The following is a 21,952-nucleotide window of genomic DNA, read 5'->3' on the forward strand; positions in this document are numbered from 1 at the left end:
TGTAGTATTTTCTTCTTATATTCCTGACTGGCTCTTCTATTTCCTTACCCGACTTTCCCTTTACTCTGTTGCCTGTACTATGCATCCACAAGCTGAGATCTTTGATTATTTTATTCTAGGTCTTGGACATCTTGTATGCTTTCATTCTTCGTGCAATATCCCTAAGTGAATCACTTGCATATTTGTGTCCTCAGCTTTAACGTGCCCCGCAAATTCCCTTCTCAATTCCTGTCTCCAGTAATTATTAAACAATTCCACTCGGATTTCTTTCTTTCGTCTCAAATCAGCATACCACAAACTGACTATCCCCAAGAAAACCAACTTCCTTGTTTCTGGCCAAGGAAACTCCTGACTAATTTCGATTGATTGATTGACATATTCAAAAGGATTTATTGAGCACCTATTACAAAAGGCACCACCCTAGGTACCTATATTTGATAAGTCTTCAAACCTTGTTTTTCTTCTGTGATATCTTTCATCCTTAGCTGACTCTTTCCACTTGTTTGTTTTAGTTCCTTCATGTTCGGATTATTGCAGTATCTTCTTCCTGGTGAACTCCTACTTATCCTGTAAGGCCCAATTGAAAAGTCACAACCTTTATGAAGCCATTTATGGTCTCCTCAGAGTTGATCCATTTCTTCTTGGTTCCATAACGCTCAGTGCTTATTTCTCTTATAACTCCACAGCTATTCTGTCCCACTTGCTGAGTCTTTTGGGTACTGATGGTTAAAGTGAGGAATGGGTAAATGTTAGGTGGATCAAAACACACTTACCAAAAAAATTCCAAGGAACCCTGGTATGATATTAACTCTGAATGTATCTACATCTCATCTTTATATTGGAATGGCACCAGTATGATGACTATCCACTCAGATTCATCATATTTGCCACCATCATCTCTCTTTTAGATTAATGCAACCATCTCCTGTTTCCCTGCCTTTGGTCATCCCCTCCCCAATGCATTCTACATTTGGCATATAGTGATCTGGCCTTTGTTGATCTATCCAGCCTCATTCTTTGTCACTGCTTCCCAACTCCAACAAGCCCTTGCCTTCCCCTTCTTTGCAGATTTTGTTCCCTTAAGAATTTATCTACATCACTCCATTTTTCTTTGGTTGGCTCCTACTTGTCATTCAGGAGTAAGCATTACCTCATCCAGAAAGCCTGGCTCATAGAAAGTGCTCTATGTTAGAAATTATTATTATTGTTATTATTTTTAAAATAATAGAATTAAAGTGATTATTGAAGGAGTGGATAAATGAGATGGGTATTTGTTGAATGGATGAATGAAACGTCACTTTAATCACTTTTAGCAATTCTCTTGGTGAGAGAACTTAAAAAGCTTTTTGAGGAAAAGCTGAGAAATGTCTCACTTCAGATGACCCTGAGAGTGTAATCCGTTTTCTCTCCTTCCTAAACCGAAGCAATCTCCTCCTTCTCAGCCTGACTGAATTTTGGACTCGAGATAATCGATTAGCTCAGGGTTCGCTTCGTCGAGGCAGCTCGGCTAGTTGGGGTTGGATTGCTTCATCCCGGAAGTGGGTTGAAGGCCGTTTGTGGTTTTTCTTGTTCGGCAGGGGCGGCTGGGGGTTCTGTCGCCGCCATGGCCGACCCTGACCCTCGCTACCCCTGCTCCTCGATCGAAGATGATTTCAACTATGGCAGCTGCGTGGCCTCCGCCAGTGTGCACATCCGAATGGGTATGCCGCCCCCGCCCTCCGTCCCTCTTAGCCGCCTCTCCTCTGACTTGCTGCGCAGTCGGTCTCTGGAGGCGCTTTACCCGCGGGGTTAGCCATCCGGGCCTACGAGGAAGAGCGACCTCCCCCGAGAAGCCTCGAGGGAGAGTGCTTTTTCCCAGGGGCTCTGAGGGAGATTGCCCTGCCTCTCCCTTCACCAGGAGCTCAGGGAGAGCTCCATGGGGAATCAGAGGGAGCTCCCTTCCCCAGAAGTTCAGAAATCGAGGTCTTTCCAACTAAAGCTCAGGAAGAGAGGCCACCCCTCCGCCCCACTGCACCCAGAGCTCGAAGAAAGAGCGCCCTCCCCCAGGGTTTTGAGTAAGGGTTCCCTCCCCTATCCAGGGGCTCAGAAAGAGCGCTCGGAGACACTTGGTGGTCCCATACCTTTGGGCTCGGAAACGACCATATTCTGTTTTAGCCCTGTTCTTTTTCGGTGTAGAGAACATGTGAAAATCTTAGCAGCCTTAATTTTTAGCATCTTGAAATCAAAAGAAACTAAGGGTTATTTTTTGGTGACAGTAACTTTATTGTATGGTCATTGTGATATACAACTGATTGGATTATTGTTCGGGAGTATTTGCTTTATGGGACGTGAACGCGTTGTAAATTTCTCTTTACCTGTCTGTCTCCACTGTTAGATTGTGAGCTCCATGAGGACAGAGACCCTAACTATCTCGCTCTCTACATTCTCTCTGTAGGACCTAAAACTCGACATATGTTTGAGTGTTAACTTTGAGGCGGTTGTTGGAAACCAAAGTTTTCCTAAGCCAATCAAACTGCCGATATTTGTTTTAAGTTTTTTAATGTGTAGTAGTTTTTTAATGTGTAGCTCACCTCTGGTTGGCACCTGAGGTGAGCTCCGGTGCAGGCTCGTTTTTCTTGTCTCGAGTAAGAATTCAGGGACAAGAGGAATAATAGCAAGCGGTCGAGTTTATTTGAAAAGCCAGCACACACGGGGAATAGCACAAGTTGTTAAGAGGGAATACATGCTTGAGAAGTCAGCGTGGGCGTGCCCAATAAAGGAGACGCGCAGGGTTGAGTTATGTCCAGGTTTTGTATGTTAGCCTGTTGCCAGGCTTCAGGCTAGGGTTGGGGTGGAAATTCCCATTCTCCCCCCACCATGGCTTAACCCCTCCTTTTCCTCCATCTGGCTGTCTCAACTGGCAGGGTTTGGTCACCTTTTGGCTCAGCCCCTCCTTCTTGATCTCTATCTGGCTGTTTATGACTTGATGCTGGCTCTCCATCTTAACTGATCAACGCCCCTGGCCTGCCCAGAGTGCCCTGTTCTTGCCTGCCTCAGTAGCCAGTGGGCAGAAATTAATTTGAATTTAAAATGCTCAGCTTTATGTAAGTGGAATTCATTGTCCTTATAGTTCAGCCATTTGATCACAGAAGCCACCCCAGTTTTTAATCCTATCTGGGCAGTTGTTCTTGAAAAGAAATTATGGAGATAGATCTGATGCACTAAGAATCTTGGCACCCAACATCTATATGTTTAATTTTAAAATTAATTTTAAAATTAGCTTGGCAAATGAACACAGCTTTTTAGTGTTTTTAAACCAATAAAGCGTTTTCAGATTCCATCCAACTGTAAAGTAGTCTGTGATAGTATGATACAACAGAGTAATTAAAAACCAGTACTGGATGTACTGGCAGTGGATAAGAACCTCACAGATAGAAGAGGGGGAGTGGTGTCATTGCTGGTCCTAGAAGTGGTGAAGAGAGAGTGGATTACCCTTGGAAAGGACAGGGGTAGAAAATGGCAGGTATTAGAGGAAATTAAATTTCTGTGTACCTGGTGTTGGATGTGTGAATAGAATGCTTTCAGTAGAGAGGCCTAAGTCAGAAGGTCTGCCAGAAGGACACATATTTGAATCCTTAATATACATTTAATAAATCAACTACATTCATCGAACAGCCCCTTTGTACTGCGTGAAAGATCAGTTGATAAACAAGTTTTAGAAGTCACAGTTCCTGTCCTGAAGACATGTCATTTCTCTTGGCCACCAGCCAAATTAATCTTATGTTAGTAGCTTAATTAAGTTCTAAAGTAGCAAGTAAGAAGGGAGTTTGGTAAGGAAGCCAGAGAGCTGGAGTAACCTAGGAAAGCTTGAAGGAGGAAGCTGGGATTTGCGTATAAAAAGGGAATTGGGGGCAGGGGAAGGGGCCAGGGAAGGTAACCAGCGTGTATAAACTATAGCGAGGAAGAGGGAGAGTAGTGCACGATGAAGTTGAAAGATTCTAGAGGCCTTATCAGCCCCAGAAGAGCTTTTGAATTTTATTCTAAGTGTGAGAGAAACCATTAAAAGGATTTAAGAGGTGAGTCATAGATATACTTTATAAAAACATGACTCTGACAGCTGTGTGGAGCTGGATTAGGTGGGACAAGAGGAAAGCATGGAGACCAGTTAGACAACTACTCCGAAAGTCCAAGTGAGAGGTCATGCAGACTTTGACTAAGGGAGGTAGAAGAGGAGACCAAAAGAGGGGGATGTGTTCTGTTTTTGGAAGTAGAAGCGATAGTAGTTGCTTTTAGATTGGCAAAGGGGAGGGGAATCAAAGATGACTCCTGTGTTTTGGGACTGGAGAATGTTGGTGCTGGTTACTGATGAGATGACTAGGAGAATGACAGATTGGGTGGAAGTTAAGAGTTACTGGCCACATTAAGTTTGAGATGTCAGCAGAAGGGGAGAAATCAGTACTCAAAATTTTATTTGGCTATTTAATTTTCTATTTGGCTTGTATTCTTTTCTATTTGGCTCATATTCTTTTCATACTAAAACTTTTTTTCCTGTGAGCTGCATATACATGTCCTTTGCAACTTTTTGTATTAGTTATTCAAAATGGGTGCCTGACATTTTATGTAAGGTCACATTTTAAAGAATATAGAAAGATATTTTGGTCAGGAATATTTCCATAAGAATAATTTTTATGATGAATTTACAGCCTTAGCACATATTTCTTTAAAATGTTTTTCTACTAGAAAAGTAATATTTATTGGTGATATCTAGAAAACATACATTGGCAGAAAACTGAGCATCAAAATCATCCTTGATGACTCCACCCAGAGAAAATCATTATTTTTTTATTTTATTTTTTATTTTTTTAAATTGAGATATATTCAAATACTGTACAATCATACAAAGCATACAGTTGTTCACAGTACCTCCATATAGTTGTGCATCCATCACCAAAATTAATTTTTGAACATTTTCGTTACTACACACACACAAGTAATAAGAATAAAAATTAAAATGAAAAAGAACAATTAAAATAAAAGATCACTGGGTGCTTTTTTTTTTTGCCCCCGTTTTTCTACTCATCTGGTCTTTTATTGCATAAGCACTTTTGTGCATATGTACACATAGACCGATAAACTGATCTTTCTGTGTATTCTGTTTTGAACTGTAGAACAGTTCTATAAAATTGTAAGAATTAACATTAACTTAATCAAAAATATTTATCATATAGAGTGGGTTTGAGTTACATGAGATACATAAAGGAATATCAAAAGTAAAGAATATGATGATTTGTTTGCAGTCCAGAAAATCCCTTGGGAGAATAATGGTTTGACTTTTGGCTTAATAATTACATTTGCAGAAAGATAGCCCAAATAACATCACCCATAGCAGTCATGTATTTTTATTTCTTCTATTATAAAAAAGGTGGAAATGAACCCCAAAACATGCAGACATCAGGCCCTTTATAAGAAAGTAAGTTGTAAACCTTTTATGGAGATTAGCCCTATTTATCTTACTTGTGTTCAAGATATGTACCTATACCTAGGCCAAGTACATTTACTACTTTATTTTTATTTTTATGAAAATATTTGTATTCTCTCCCATTGATTTAATGTTTGTTTGCTTTTTTTAAACTCCTGCTTTTTGGAGGTTTAGACATGACAATTTTGAATCACTTTGGGAAACATTTTTTCTCTAATTTTAATTACAGATTACATTATGTGGATTAAGATCTAAGATTATATGTAAAAATTTAATTTTTTTAAAAGAAATTTGACCTTGCTGTCCTATGATAAGTGTTTAAGAATATAGTCACACACTTTTTCTCTTTCAGCCTTTCTAAGAAAAGTCTACAGCATCCTTTCTCTACAAGTTCTCTTAACTACAATGACATCTACAGTTTTTTTATACTTTGAGTCTATACGGACATTTGTACATGAAAGGTAAGGTAATGAGATGATTGTAAATTATTTTCTGACTACATATGATTAAGAGGGCATATTTTAAACAAAGTTCATTATTTTCTTTTCTATTAACTTTTAAGATAGAACATAAAAAGAGTTATTTAACTCTTGTAAGATTTGCTTTCTTTCTTTTTTTTTTTTAATCTTCATTTTATTGAGATATATTCACATACCACGCAGTCATACAAAACAAATCGTGCTTTCGATTGTTTACAGTACCATTACATAGTGGTACATTCATCACCCAAATCAATCCCTGACACCTTCATTAGCACACACACAAAAATAACAAGAATAATAATTAGAGTGAAAAAGAGCAATTGAAGTAAAAAAGAACACTGGGTACCTTTGTCTGTTTGTTTCCTTCCCCTATTTTTCTACTCATCCATCCATAAACTAGACAAAGTGGAGTGTGGTCCTTATGGCTTTCCCAATCCCATTGTCACCCCTCATAAGCCACATTTTTATACAGCTGTCTTCGAGATTCATGGGTTCTGGGTTGTAGTTTGATAGTTTCAGGTATCCACCACCAGCTACCCCAATTCTTTAGAACCTAAAAAGGGTTGTCTAAAGCGTGCATAAGAGTGCCCACCAGAGTGACCTCTCGGCTCCTTGTGGATTCTCTCTGCCACTGAAGCTTATTTCATTTCCTTTCACATCCCCCTTTTGGTCAAGAAGATGTTCTCCGTCCCACGATGCCAGGTCTACATTCCTCCCTGGGAGTCATATTCCACGTTGCCAGGGAGATTCACTCCCCTGGGTGTCTGATCCCACGTAGGGGGGAGTGTAAGATTTGCTTTCAAGTTTTTATTAAGGAAAATGTCCTGCAAATGGTATATACCTCAACTTTTTTAGCTTAGATTTTTCTTAGGGATAAATCCTCATCTCCTGGGATAGTATTAAGAGTATTCACTCCATGCAAGTTATTTTTTAAGTCTTAATTGTTTGGTTTTATTAGACTATATAGCTATATAGTCTTATATCCCCAAACGCTTTATATCCCCAAAGGCTAAGACAGTGCTTGGAAAATAAAGGTACTTAATACACATGTATTTATTTTAATTTTGGCCCCTGTCTAGTATAATTTCATTGAAAAGTTTTTAGAAGAGCTCTGTTTTACTCATCCCTAGTCTGTTTAAGGTCTGAGCTCCAAACCAATCATTTCTGTGGCTAAAAGCAACGTAGGTTTTTTTATATTAAATGAAGGAAGAATAAAGAATGAATATATTCCAAGAAGTAGAGATTGCCCTCCCTTTTCTGGAAAAGGGGAGTCTTAAAGTATTAGTTTGCTATTAAGGGTAAAGTTCTTTAATTTAAATTATAGCTACTTGGTAAATACCCTATAAAAGTAGTAAGGTATACAATTTATTTATTACTTAATTTTTCCTTGTTGTATTTTAGTTATAATACAAAGTTAATTATGAAAGTATGCTAACTGCAAAAAAAAAAAAAAAAAAAAAAAAAAATCTTAGAGGAGTTCATAAAGTAAAAGGAAAAGTTTCCCCGTAGACTCTTTTCTTTGTCCTGATCTCCACTTCTCAACCCACCCCTCAAATTTCTCAGTTGTAAAAGTAATTTCTTTTGACATCTTATTTTGGATCTTTCTATACGTTTTTCCTGTACATTCATAAACTCATAAAATAGATGCATTTTGTAAAATTGGATAATATTATTTATGCTTGTTTTAAACTCAAAAATGCTTTTAATATTATGTCTTTCAGTCCTGCCTTAATTTTGGTGTTTGCCCTCGGATCTTTGGGTTTGATTTTAGCACTGACTTTAAACAGACATAAGCATCCCCTTAACCTATATCTGCTTTTTGGATTTGTGAGTACTTTTACAATGTCTATTCCTTTAACCTTTATTCCTGAGTTTTAAATATGTTTATTTAATTGAATGCATATAACTATAACAATAGCAGAACAAAATTAATGAGTATTTTTTCCTTAGGACATTTTAGGAAATTACTTGTAATTTTGTGGTCTTTTACTACTTTCAATGGTTTGTCAGTTTCAGAGGTTTTTCTGTCACTATTAGGATGTAGTGAAAAAAACCCTGAATTGGAATCAGATTACCTGACTTTGATACTATCTAGGTATGTGACATGTGGCAAAACATTTAGCCTTTCTGTACCTAAGTTTTCTCATGTGTAAAAGGAAAATGTTAAAGTAGATAATCCTTGTGATACTACCTGTAATATTCTGTGATTTTGGAGGGAAAAATTACATTATAGCTTTAATTTAGAACTTAAATCTAAATTTTATGATTAACTCCTCAGTGTTATTTTTGTCTTATTATTCTGTTCTTTTAATGGACCATTTTATTCAAATGATATGCTTTACTAACTTGTTTAAAGATCATAGTTGGGAGGAACCCAACTTTAAGTCATGTTTGCTGAGTTATTTGTTAAAAATAAAACCTAAGCTACCATCTATGAAAACTCACTCTTAGCTTATGACCAGAACGACTTGGTAAGGCTTAAGTTATATATATTTTAAAATTGTTTCCTCTTTTCATATCTAATGTCTTTGAGTTCTGACCTAAAAATTTACTTCAAAACATTCTAGACTAAGATTAAGACTATTTGTAGTCAAATAAGAGTGGAATGTATGTGAGTTCTGATAACAAGTTCAAGTTAATATGATGAAAGAAAAGCTCATGTTTTTGGAAGTTTCAATTACAGGAAAGGTTATTAATTTAAATCTTAAGCTCTTTTGCATGCAAGTTATGAACTCTAATTCAAGTTATCTCAAGAAACAGGGTATTTAAAGGATATAAGATCTTGGGAACCCACCAACCCAAATGAAACAGGCCTCAAGAAGAATAGGAACGGGAGAAATGATTCTATTTTCTATAGAATATAGAAACCATAGTTTTATATGGTCCATTGTGGCTTCCATCTACTTCATTAATCTTTTTTTTTTATGTAATAAATTTTATTTTGAAATTAAGTCAATCTTACAGGAACAGTTGCAAAAACAGTACAAACCCCATACATAGAACTCCATCATACCCCTCCCCCCCTCCCCTGATACCCTGATCCACCACCCTTAACATCCTGTCACACCACCATTTCTTTCTTTCCCTTCCTCTCTTCCTCCCTCCCTCCTTCCCTCCCTATTATCCATCATCTATTGCTCTGTGCTCTGAACATATGAGAGCAAGCTGCACATATCTTTGAACAAACAATATAATTCACATACACCTTTCCCATGGACAAGAACATTCTTTTATGCAATCTCATTAAGCGCAGCTAAGAAGTTCAAGAAATTCAACATTGATATAAAGCTTACATTCTATATTTCCTTTTTTTTTTTTATCTTGTGTCCTTTTGAGCCTCCTCTCCTCCATCCTCAGCTCCCATCCAGGATCATCCTTGACATTTAATTGTCATCTATTTAGGGTGTCTTTTTTTTTTTTTTTTTTCCCAATTGTGGGAACATATACGTAGCCTAATTCTTCCCATTCCACCCCCTCCCTAGCATTCCATTAGTGGGATTAATCACATTTAGAATGTTGCAATGCTGTCACCTTCCCACCATCCGTTTCTAGAAGTTTCCCTTCACCCCAAACAGAAACCCTACTCTCATTTCTTAACTCCCCATTGCCCCTTCCCCTACTTCTCAGAACCCCTACTCTACTTTTCATCTCTATGGTCATATTCTCTGATACTTTCTTTGTGTCTACTGTGGGGCTTAAATCTAACATCTTAAATCTATAACAATCTGTTTTTCTTTGATACCAACTTAACTTCAATATGACACATAAACTATGTTCCTATATTCCATCATTCCCCCACCTTTATGTAGTTCTTGTCAAAAATTACATATTTTACATTGAGTCCAAAACCACTGGTTTATCATTACAGTTTATGTATTTTAGATCCTGTAGGAAGTAAATAGTAGAGTTATAAGTCAAAAATACAGTAGTATTGGTATTTATATTTACCATGTGATCCTTACTGGAAATCTTTTATTTCTTCATGTAGTTTCAGTCAGTTGTTTAGTGTCCCTTCCTTTCAGCCTGCTCAATTCCCTTTAGCATTTCTTATAGGACTGATTACAGGTGATGAAGTCCCTCAGCTTTTGATTATCTGTGAATGTTTTCATCTCCCCCTCATTTTTAGACTCCAGGTGTTTGTGAATTCTCCATCTCTGATGGTTATTGACTTCTATTTGTATTCCATTGTGATGAGAGAATGTGCTTTGAACAAATTCATTTATTTTTTTATTTTTTTATTTTATTGAGGCTTGTTTTTATGTCCCAGCATATGGTCCATTCTGGAGAAAGATCCATGATCACTAGAGAAGAATGTGTGTCCCGGTGACCTGAGATGTAATATTCTATATATGTCTGTTAAAATTCTCCATATCGCTGTCTCCTTTCTTTGTTTCTCTGTCGGTAGGGCTCCCTTTGGTATCTGAAGTAGGGCAGGTCTTCTATTAGCAAAATCTCTCAGCATTTGTTTGTGAAAAATTTAAGCTCTCCCTCAAATTTGAAGGAGAGTTTTGCTGGATAAAGTATTCTTGGTTGGAAATTTTTCTCTCTCAGAATTTTAAATATGTCATGTCACTGCCTTCTCGCCTCCATGGTGGCCGCTGAGTAGTCATTACTTAGTATTATGTTGTTTCCTTTGTATGTGGTGAATTGCTTTTCTCTTGCTGCTTTCAGAACTTGCTCCTTTTCTTCAGTATTGGACAGTTTGGATTTATTCTATTTGGAGTTCACTGGGCATTTATGCTTTGTGTATTTGTATTGTGTAGAAGTTTTGGGAAGTTTTCCCCAGCAATTTCTTTGAATATTCTTTCTAGACCTTTACTCTTCTCTTCCCCTTCTGGGACACCAGTGAGTCTTAAATTTGGACATTTTATTTTATCTATCATATCCCTGAGATCCATTTCGATTTTTTAATTTTTTCCCCCATTCTTTCTTTTGTTCTTTCATTTTCTGTTCTGTGGTCCTTGAGGAGGCTGAGTTGCTGTTCACCTTCCTCTAATTTTGTATTATGAGTATCCAGAGTCTTTTTAATTTGGCCTATAGTTTCTTTAATTTCCGTAAGATCTTCTATTTTTTTATTTACTCTTGCAATATTTTTTTTATGCTCTTCTAGGGTCTTCTTTATGTCTTTTATATCCTGTGCCATGCTCTTCTTCATGTCCTTTATATCCTGTGCCATGCTCTTGTTGCCTGTCTGTAGTTCTTTGATTAATTGCACCAAGTACTGTGTGTCTTCTGATCTTTTGATTTGGGTGTTTGGGTTTTGGTTCTCCATATCATCTGGTTTTATCATATGCTTTAAAATTTTCTGTTGTTTTTGGCCTCTTGGCATTTGCTTTACTTGATCTTTAATTTGTCAGAATTGCAGCTTGGTGGCATACACTTTCTCTAACCAGCAGATGGCATCCGTGAGTCACCTATTCCCCTCAAGTCAGTTCTCCCCAACTTTGTCTTTTTGGTGTTTGGGATCTGATTCTTGTGGGGTCCAAATGGTGCACTTAATTTGGGTGTGTTGTTGGTGCTGTCAGCCCTGAATGAGGGGCGTGTGTCTGAGCAGTTAGGGAGGAAGGGCAGCTTTAATAATCAAACCTCCCAGGTGTTCTCGGAGATTTAAAGCTGTTCACTGCCACTGACCCAAAAGTCCTTGGTATTGGCGTAGGTTCCCTGGAATTTCTGAGTGGTTCCCCCTTCCCTGCTGTGCTCTTCCAGGACCTCTGCTGAGGGAGGGAGGGCCGTGCCACGTCACAAGTGGCTCCAGCCCCCAGGGAAGGCCATGCAGGGGTGTTCCCAGCCCGCTTCAAAGATGGTTGAATGGGACGTGTTAACTTCCCCCTTTCCATACAGCTCCACCCTCCCAGCTCCAGGACAATCAGCCATGGGTGTATTAAAGGCCACTGTCCACAGCAGATATTGTGGTGTGTGCATGGTGCTGTGGGAAAGAGTCCCTGTCACATTGGGTTTCTTGGTGCGGCTATGTGCTGTGGGTTCGGCCCCGGGAAGGAGTGCCCCCACCCGCCGGGGAGATGGCTGCAAGTCATGCGTTTTTTCCTCCTTTTGGCTCCCCTTTGCTCCCCTGGGCCCGAGACAATCAGCAGTGGGTGTGGGAAGGGGTATTCTCCACCCCAGACACCGAGGCGTTAGCCCAGCCCACTCCTGTTGTATCTGCAGCTGCTCCCAGGCTTTTTTTTTTTTTCTTTTTTCTTTTTAAAGAACTAGTCCGTCTCCAAATGCCAACCCACCGTTTCCCCACACCACATCACGGCCCAGGGACTTTCAGCCAACTCACTCATTCGTTTCAGAAAGCAGACTCCTGATTTCACCAAATGCACGGTCCCTGTAGATTTAGCAGACCTTGTCTGGCTGTTGCTACTGTGGAAGTGGTGTTCTGGGTCACTTTCTGGTTTTTATCTAGTATTTTTCACAGAGGTGTTTTTTTGCCCTGTCTCACCTAGCCACCATCTTAGGTTCTCTCTACTTCATTAATCTTTAGCTTTAGCTGCCACTGTCATTTCTTCATCCTCTTAGTTTAAATCCTGATCGAGAAAGAATCTGATTGGCACAGGTCACATTATAGATTGTTAGCCAAAATATAGGTTGGAAGCCCTTGAGTCAGATGCCAACTCCTGACCCAGTAACCTGTTGTTCAGGAGACAGGGAGGAGGTACAGAAAGAAACAGAGACATATAGAGTTCCTTTTCAAGACTGTGGTACATGTAGCATCCTTTAAGAAAGACTACGATTGAAAGAGGGCATAGACCAACTTTTACCCAGCAGGGAGAGGACCTGCTAGAAAAACATCAGCCAAATGCTTGTGGGCAAGATGGTCACTTACTGCTATAACTACTGATCATGTCCATATTTAAAAATGGTTTAGCAAATAAGGAAGCATGTAAAATACATTTCTTTATATTACTCAGAGACTTTAGACATTGGTTTTTTAAGAAAGTAAATGGGGCATACCCTGCCTTAGGAGGTATGCATATCCGTGAATTTTAAGAGGGGACTTATTTTGCAATGGTATCATTGTGTTTTCATTATGTTTTCTATCTTTATTCTTGTTTGTACTGTCTTATTTAAGATACTTGAGTATGGGGTCTGATTTCTTGCCTAAAAGCATGTCACAGATATCATGAATGTAATATAATCATGTTGCCCAGAAAAAATTTCTATTATCTTTTGCTACCACTTCCCTGGCACTACCAACAACATTATAATAAAATGTTGCAGCAGTTTCATTGCCTCCACATCTATATACAATTTCTAATACCATTTTTGCTCTGGTTCCTACAATTCCTTGATTTCATGTAGAGGTGGTGTGCAGGGAGTGCTTCCCACCAGAGTATGAGTTTAGAGCTTGGTGTTACTTTTGACTTTGCCTCTTGTGGTATGGTCCATCAGATCGTTGATAAAATCTGCCTAGAGTAAGCATATAAAACAAAATATAAAAATAAGTCATTAAGGGGAAAGAGAAGCTAGAGGAGTTCAAAGCTCAGTATAACCAAATCATTTATTTAGGATATGGGCTCAGCTACTTGTGACAGAGACCCAAAATAACAAGGGCTTAAGCAAGATAGTTTATTTTGCTTTCATGTAAAAGTCTGAATGACTGTTCTGTTCAGTGACATTGACGGACCCAGGCCCCTGCTGTTGTTCAGACATTCCTAGTCTGTTGCATGGTATAAGATAGCTCACCATCATGTCCAAATTCAATCCAGTCACAAATGCAGAAAAAAAAGTGATGGGGGAGGAAAAAGGCAGAGCAAGACTTTTTGCTTTTAGAGCACAATCTAGAAGTTGTACATTTCTCTATTCACATTCCATTGGCTAGAATATGGTCACCTGGCCAGAACTAGCTGCTAGGGGAGACTGAAAAATGTAATATGTAACCTGAACAGCCAGAAGTCCAGCTAAAAACTGTTACTAGGGAAGAAAGGGAGAATGAATACTGGGGGACAGTTTCAAGACTGCCACACCAAAATACTACCTGTTTTATTCTTCCTATATTTGCTTGCGTGACGTATTGAGGTTTTTGTAAATATGCACATAGTTTGCAATTTTATTTTTATTTGCATTACTGAGATTGAGGAAAATAGAATTTCCTGTATTATTTCATAATGGCCTTGTTACAGATATGAAAAAAATATCTTGAATTAGGGCTTAAAGGGTACTAGAATAACAATTAGATTGTAAATGTTCTCACTCAACACATTGAGGCCTCATTTTCAACATGATGGTCATAATATCTGTCCCACATACTTCACAGGGCTACTCTGAGGCCAAAAATGAGATCATGCATGTAGAACGGCATTGGACTCCTAGAAATCAGAAAATGTAAATGAGATGGTATAAAGTTTTGCATGCATTTATGTAATTTCAGTTTCTTTTTCTTAGACACTGTCGGAAGCTCTGACTGTGGCTGTTATTGGTAAGCCATTTAATTGTGCTACTACATGTTAGAGTAACTTTTTAATGTGGATTAATCTTTTGGTAAAAAGGTGTTTGGGGCTGAAGCTTAGCATCATGGAATATCATTTCAAAAATATGGCATAGGATGAAGAACTCCTGAAATGTAAGCAAAAGTCAAATGTATATACTTTACACAGTCCAGTTTAGCTTAGAGGAAGTAGAAAAGAAGATGGAAAACAGAATAGAGAATAATATTTCCTTGCGTTTACCCACTTACAGAATTAAGACAATAGTAGTTTATCATTTACCTAATTTAAAAGGATCTTAGGTGGACTGATAACATTGTTTTGAGTCAGGTACATTAATCTCATGAGTTTAGTATGAGAAATTGCCTGCTTGGAACTGTGTTTCAAAGTCATAGCCCCATATTCTTGATAGCACTACAAGAAACTGGTAATTTTTGTTATTGGTGTTAAACGTGTTTGAAGGTAGGTGCCTGTTGTTACTTGATGTATCCTATATATTACCTCACGTAAAAAAATTCATGATATTAACAATAAAAATTCTGTCTCAATGAAATGGTTAACCTTGTCTGACAAAAAGGTCAAAGTTAACTATTAATATTAATCACAGCAAATTGTTAGCCTTTATGGTTAATTTATTTATCTCCTTTTTTTGTGATAACTGCTTTTGCCTTTCTATTCCAATTTTAGTGAATCTATATATTTTCACCCCCTCCTTTTTTAAGAATCAGAATATATACAGTAATAAGTAGTAAAACAAATAGGATTGAAAAATTTCAACACAGAAAAGAAGTATTGTTAATGTTTACTATTATAAATGTTATTTAACTTACATCTTCTCTTCTCCATTGCCACCTTGTATAAGGGATGTAGGAGAAATACTTATTTCAGAGTTATTGGAACTGGGGGTAGAAATATATAGATGGTGTAATCTAAGAATACCATTTTCCTCATTAATTGTAACATTTTTTTGCCACCTATCTTATACTGAAATTGCTGATAAATAGCAAAGTGACTTCATGTTTTATCTTTTTTGTGTTCACCTTCCTAATCTGCTAATGGCATTAATAGAGAAATTATACTTCAATAATGTAGCATTTAGAATAATTAATCCTTGAAAAATTAAAAATTACTTAAATGGTTTGGGTTCAAAGAACTTGACCTCCTTTAAAAAAGTTATAATTTAGCTTTCTCTTAAAATGTTAAGCAGCTATATTATGATAGCCATAGTCAATCTGGATACTCATTCTAGAATTTTAGAAGGAAATTTGGTACATATGCAGTTAAAACCCACAATAATGCATTCCAACATAATGCAGATTTTTTTTTAATATAAAGCAATTAGTGGTTGGTTTCTATCCTCTGCAGGGTAGGAGAATTTCAGGGAACCCCAGGCAGCCCCAATTTTTTTTTCACAGTTTTCTTGAATCAGGCTGATGAACTAGATGCCAGCTAGCCAGGTGATTGCTGTAATCATGGCTACTGTCTGGGAGTTCCCAGCCAGCCACAGGGACCTAGAATCATCCCTTTTGATATTCAAGCCTTAGTGGATAACCACCACAGGTGGTGATAAGCTGCAGCTGGGACAGAGATGGGTGAGAATCATTCCTCCATGTCCTTGAAACTTCTGCCTAGCTAGCTGTACAATATCTCACTAGTTATTTCATTAACTTCACAATAATGAACCCCCCTAATTTTGTATGATGGGTTTTTTTTTTTTTTTTGAGCCCCTTTATTGCATTATGGAGGTAGTATTACTGTACCAGTAATCAAGGCTGTTTAAGGAATTTCATAATTGCTTTTATGGTGGGTAGTACAGAAGGAGAAAAAGCATTTCTCTTAAATGCCAGAACAAGCTGTTTTATATTGAGTAGTTTTAATCAGTGTTTTAATTTTACAGTTACTTTCTACGATATATATGTTGTTTTGCAAGCTTTTATACTGACTACTGCAGTATTTCTTGGTTTGACTGCATATACTCTACAATCTAAGAGAGATTTCAGCAAATTTGGAGCAGGGTAGGTATATATATTCTTGGCTACAATAAATGGACATTTTTAGTAGTTTTGAGAGAAGTGCCATGCTATTACCTTCGTGTTCCGGTTTGCTAATGCTGCTTTTTCACAAAACACCAGAAATGGATTGGCTTTTAGAAAGGGGGTTTATTTGGTTACAAAATTACAGTCTTAAGACCATGAAGTATCCAAGGTAAGTCATCAACAATCAGGTACCTTCACTGGAGGATGGCCAATGGTATCCGGAAAACCTCTCTTAGCTGGGAGTCACATGGCTGGCGTCTGCTCAAGAGTTCTGGCTTCAAAATGGCTTTCTCCCAGAATGTTCTTCTCTAGGCTGCAGCTCCTCAAAAATGTCACTCTTAGTTGCTCTTGGGGCTTTTGTCCTCTCTTAGCTTCTCAGGAGCAAAAGACTGCTTTAAAAGGCCATGTCCAAAATGTCTCTATAAGCTGCAGTTCCTCTCTCAGCTCCTGTGTATTCTTCAAAGTGTCCCTCTTGGCTGTAGCAAGCTCATTCCTTCTGTCTGAGCTTATATAGTGCTGTATGAAACTAATCAAGGCCCATGCTGAATGGGCGGGTCACTCCTCCATGGAAATTATCTAATCAGAGTTATCACCTACAGTTGGGTGGGTCACATCTCCATGGAAACACTCAAAAGAATTACAATCTAATCAACACTAATACATCTGCCTACACAAGATTGGATCAAAGCTAATGGCATTTGGGGGGACAAAATACATTGAAACTGAAACACTTTGGATTCTGTCTTTTAATGGAGGGTGATGGGAGAGCGTCTCTTTGAGTACTGGGGCCAGGCCTTGTATGCTAAAGCATAAAAGGAGATGGAAAGTGGCTTTGAGTAATTTGCTTCCACTCTATAGAGGAAGGGAAGTGAATGTCCACAGCTTTCCAGGAGAGGCCAGCCTTGATTTATGAACAGTGCAGAATTTACCCCAAATATTTAGGCCTTTGTCTTAGCATAAATGTTATCAAGACTGTCTGTATCTTTATTGCAAAAATGAGCTAATTGACACAGGCTTTGGGGATGTCTGCATGAACTTTAAACCTTTTCAGTCCATCTAGTTTAACCTCCATACTCCTTCAAAACAATCTATGGAACCATCCTTATATTAAGATAATGGTACTGTTGCCCTCACCTGGTAAGAATGCACAGGCTCTTCTCTAGTCTCACAGTGGCTTCCTATTGGCAAAGTCAACCACCCATTTTCTGTCTTTTTCCTGTTACAACACTAAACATTTACAAAATACTGCTCTTGCAAAACTCTTTCCTCCCCTTATTTTCTTGTAATTGGAGTTACCAGAAATCTCTATCAGGATTTAATATAATTGGTCCAGCAACACTGACAATTCTGCAGACTGCTTAAATAGTTTCATTAGAATAGAATTTGATTTAGGGAGAGGCAACATTTTCTTTCTTTCTTTTATTCTTTTCCTTTGGAGGGGAATGTTTCATATCCTTTTGTGTGGTATGTATATGAAAGGTTTGTCCTCTGCTTCCTCTTTCCAACCCATCAAATCACCAGCAGCTCTCCTTCTTTCCATCCATTCCTTCATGTGTCAGCCTCTTCATAATATATTCTTTCTTCTTCCTTATCTCATCTGAAACTTGAGTCCTCCCTGAGAACACTGTTCTCTAGCTGCTTATTCTCCTACACCTTATGTAGCTTAGGATGGAAGTTTAAAGTTGAGAACTGCTTTAATTCCCCAGAGCTGCTTTGTTTATTCCTTCAGCATGGTGGAAATTCATTGCTTTAAGGCTTATGTTATCTGGCTATACACTTCCTACTCTTCCTCAGCATTCTCACTGATGCCCTTTTGTGTCAGCCTCCCTCATTCTTTAAAGACTTCAGCATCAAACCACATGTTAGACTCATCCAACACCTTAGCTTCCAAGTATTTCTGGACGACTTCTGCTTCAGCAACTTTCATCTTCCTATCTTCGCTAAAGATTGTTTCATTGCTGAAATCTTAAATGCAGATGTCCTTCCTTCTTTCTTCAACCTTCTGTCCTTCCAGATTTCTTGTGGTTTACCCTAACATTAAGGTTGTAAGCTTTGAGCAAATGCAGTACCATTACTTCTTGGGGTTGCCACTTCCACCTCGATTTTATCCTGGTAATTCTATCTTGTCAGTTGTTTGGTGCTTTTAAGATAGTCTCTTAAGATAGGAAGATATATGTATATATATCTTCCATTTATCTCCTCATGATCATGCTTTCCTCTACCTTCTTTAATATGTGGAATATATTTTTAGCATCACTGTCTGGTAATTCTATTATTGTGCCATTTCCAGATTTGTTCCTAATTTTCTTGGTTCTTTTTCATGTCTCTGTTATTTCTGATCGGATACCAGCGTTGTAAATTTTACATTGTTGGATGCTGGATTTTTTTTTTGTATTCCTTTAAAAGTTTTTGGCTTTGTTCTAGAATGCATTTATGTTCCTTAGAGACAGTCTGCTTCTTTTAAGGCTTGCTTTAAATCTCTGTTAGGCAGGTCCAGAACAATAGGCCTAATTTGGCCCCACTACTGAGACAGTAACCTTTAGAGGACTGTTCAATGTCTCATGTGTTAGGATGTCTTTCCACTCTGGCTTGTGTGAATAGGAACTATTCCCAGCCCTGTGTGAGCTCTGAGGATTATTCTATCTGCTCCTTTTTGGTGGTTCTTTCCACAAACTTGATCATTTCCTCATGTGTGTGCATTTATCCCCTCAGCTAAAGACTAGAGGGGAACCCTCTGCATGTCACCAGAGCATTTTTCTGTATGGCTCTTTCCTCTCTGGTACTCTGCCCTGCAAATTCTAGCCGTCTTGACCTCCTGACCCTTGAATTCTTATCTCTTCAACTCAGGGAGACCACTAGCTTCTAGATGGATTCTCCAGTCCTACACTGTGGCCTGGAAATTCTCCAGTCAATAAGTTGAGGAAATACTTCCTTGTTTCCCTTATCTCAAGAATCACTATCCTATGCTGCTTGTTGTCCAATGGATGAAAACTGTTATTTCATATATTCTGTCTAGGTTTTTGGTGAGGAGGTAAATTTGACCCATGTTACTTCCCATGTTACTTCCTTGTGGCAGCAATTAAGTTTTTTGGGCTTCCAGATTCCATATATGATAACAAAGGACTGACTTCTTAGATGTCCTTTGTCATATAATTATGCTTTAAAACATTTGAATGGTAACTCAGAAATTATAGCAGTGGCAAATTTATGTGCATAAAATAATTTTATAATACATAGGAATAGAATAGAAAGTACACAAGGACCTTTAATGGATATGCATATTCTCAGAATAGCTTGCTATTACTATTATTTGGTTTTAAAATGCAGTTATATTTCATTTGTTCATGTATATTTTTTTCTAGAAGTTTTTTTGAATCTGAATTAAAATACTTCAATGATATTTCTGTTTATGTCGTTTTCTTTGTGTTCTGATTGAAAACTTTAAAAATGATACTTTTAACTAGTTTTGTGCACCATAAAAACAAATGTTGAACAGACAGCTGTTCTTTCAGTTATTAAAAAAAAAATTAAAAATAGGTATTTTGTACCTTAATTGTATGCTTATAAATTCTTACATTTTAATTATTCTTTGGCAAAAGTATGGATGTATTTCTTTTTACTTGGCTCTTTGTTTTCTCAGAAACTTTTGAATGGGTTTACAAAGTTGTTTTGTAAGGAACAATATTCTAAATTATTTATATTATATTTTTATAGACTGTTTGCTGTTTTGTGGATTTTGTGCCTGTCAGGATTCCTAAAAGTAAGTTTTTTTAGAATGGTAACTTGAAAAATAGTTCTGATCATATCAATATAAATAATCTCAAAAAGCTGGAAGAGGTACTCTTATAATAGAACACTTAGTTATAACTATCTGGAACGTTTATATATAGAATGGCTACAAATGTCTTTAAAAAATCAAAGTCTTATATTGAGCAATACTATTCACTGAAAGAAAGATGAATGAACAGATGAGTTAAATCACTTAGAAAGACACCCTCACTTGTAACTGCCAACTTCCATGTGGCACATTTAATTTTCAAAAAGAAATACATTTTAAATAATTTATATTTGGAATGCTACTGTTGAAAGTCAAGTGGGTAGTCCAGTGGAAAGGAAGATGTCCATTCATTCACCCAAAGAAGCAAGAGTGGACCTGTCTCCCCTTTTTCTGCTTTTAACTTTTGTATTCACAGTTGTACACTACTATTAAATATGTATGTAGCAGTAGGTCATTATGGCAAGGAACTTAAGTACTCTTGAATAGTGTTTAAAATACAGTTTAAAAATGTATTCCTTTAATCTCTCGCCTATAGTTATTTTTTTATAGTGAGACAGTAGAGTTGGTCTTGGCTGCTGTGGGAGCCCTTCTTTTCTGTGGATTCATCATCTATGACACTCACTCACTGATGCATAGGTTATCACCTGAAGAGTATATACTGGCTGCCATTAGCCTCTACTTGGATATCATCAATCTGTTCCTGCACCTATTACATTTACTGGAAGCGGTTAATAAAAAGTGATTGAAAGCAGTGTATAGAAACTCTTTAAGTAATAAAATTGGAGATACAATTAAATATTTTATGATCTTTATTTGTATTCTATGTACTTTTGAACTTAAAATCTTAGTATTCTTCATGGTGTTCTATTTCTCAACCCTTGATTTAGAATCTCATGTAAAACATAATGCTTAATTAATGTTAGGTGCTATTATTAATATTATTATTTTCAATCCAAAGGCAGAATGGACTGAATTGTAATTTAAAGATACTAAATAAGCAGATTTGACATTTAAAAAATGTTAAAACAAGGCCTTTTTTTTCACTAAGTTATTTTTTGGTTTGGAAAATACAGTTATTTTTCATCTAGATAATGTTAACATGTAATGAATGTATCATTTTTTTAATGATGTAGATGAATTTTCAAAAAATTCTGTTTTAATTTCTAATATGATGAATATTATTTTTAAGAGTATAAAGCAATTCCAAGACCAAGAAGTTTGAAAACCACTGGCATGGAGTATTATATTTTATAAATGAACTATAGTTATTTATATATTTTTCTGTCGATGAATTTTATATGGTTTCTCCTTCTTTACTATCATAGTCAGTGGCTGCTATGTGTCTCATTATGCATAGGTGCAAGAGTTTGCCTAGGCCAGGAAATATACCTAAAAGTGAAATTGCTGGATAAAAGAGTGTGTGCAATTTCAATTTTTTGTATCAAATAAAGTTGATAATGTGCAGACTCCAGAAAATTAAGAAAGTGGAACTAGCTGGATCTGGACATAGTCATCGGCAAGTTGATGTACAAGGGATTAAAGGAAGGACAGCCAGAGAGGTAGGAGGAAAATGAGGAAAGAGCAGTATCTGAGAACTTCTGTATATACTGAATGTAATTTGGGGAAAGGGGCAGTGAACCCTGTCTACCTGCCTTTGTTTCTTTGTAGGCCTCAGACCTGGCTTTGACCAACTTCAGGCAGTTCTAGAGATTAGTGGTGTCAGTGGTCACCAGAATGCCTTTTTGGAGCAGCTGGGAACTTAAGATTCT

General features: G+C 37.3%; 1 protein-coding gene across 2 annotated transcripts; it reads left to right on the top strand.

The window, feature by feature from the left end:
* Positions 1-1,530: 1,530 nt before the first annotated feature.
* Positions 1,531-20,979, top strand: TMBIM4 (transmembrane BAX inhibitor motif containing 4). Of its 2 annotated transcripts, XM_037846388.1 has the most exons (7): positions 1,531-1,700; positions 5,811-5,919; positions 7,662-7,767; positions 14,329-14,362; positions 16,267-16,384; positions 20,120-20,165; positions 20,719-20,979. In XM_037846388.1, exons 1-7 carry the CDS (start codon positions 1,604-1,606, stop codon positions 20,923-20,925), a joined length of 717 nt encoding a protein of 238 aa, XP_037702316.1. In that variant the 5' UTR covers positions 1,531-1,603; the 3' UTR covers positions 20,926-20,979. The 2 variants fall into 2 exon arrangements, with proteins under 2 accessions (XP_037702316.1, XP_037702317.1); XM_037846389.1 differs by lacking the exon at positions 20,120-20,165 and having other exon boundaries at positions 20,741-20,945.
* Positions 20,980-21,952: the final 973 nt, after the last annotated feature.

This window comes from Choloepus didactylus, chromosome 8 (genome assembly GCF_015220235.1).
Source record: "Choloepus didactylus isolate mChoDid1 chromosome 8, mChoDid1.pri, whole genome shotgun sequence".
NCBI lineage: Eukaryota > Metazoa > Chordata > Mammalia > Pilosa > Megalonychidae > Choloepus > Choloepus didactylus.

What these genes read in the sequence shown, in the direction of transcription:
- TMBIM4 (XM_037846388.1), top strand. Translation starts at nt 1,604, where the DNA reads ATGGCCGACCCTGACCCTCGCTACCCCTGCTCCTCGATCGAAGATGAT. An exon ending in TCTGACTGTGGCTGTTATTG is followed by an intron (nt 14,363 to 16,266) that starts GTAAGCCATTTA and finishes TTAATTTTACAG; the next exon opens with TTACTTTCTACGATATATAT. An exon ending in GCCTGTCAGGATTCCTAAAA is followed by an intron (nt 20,166 to 20,718) that starts GTAAGTTTTTTT and finishes TCTCGCCTATAG; the next exon opens with TTATTTTTTTATAGTGAGAC.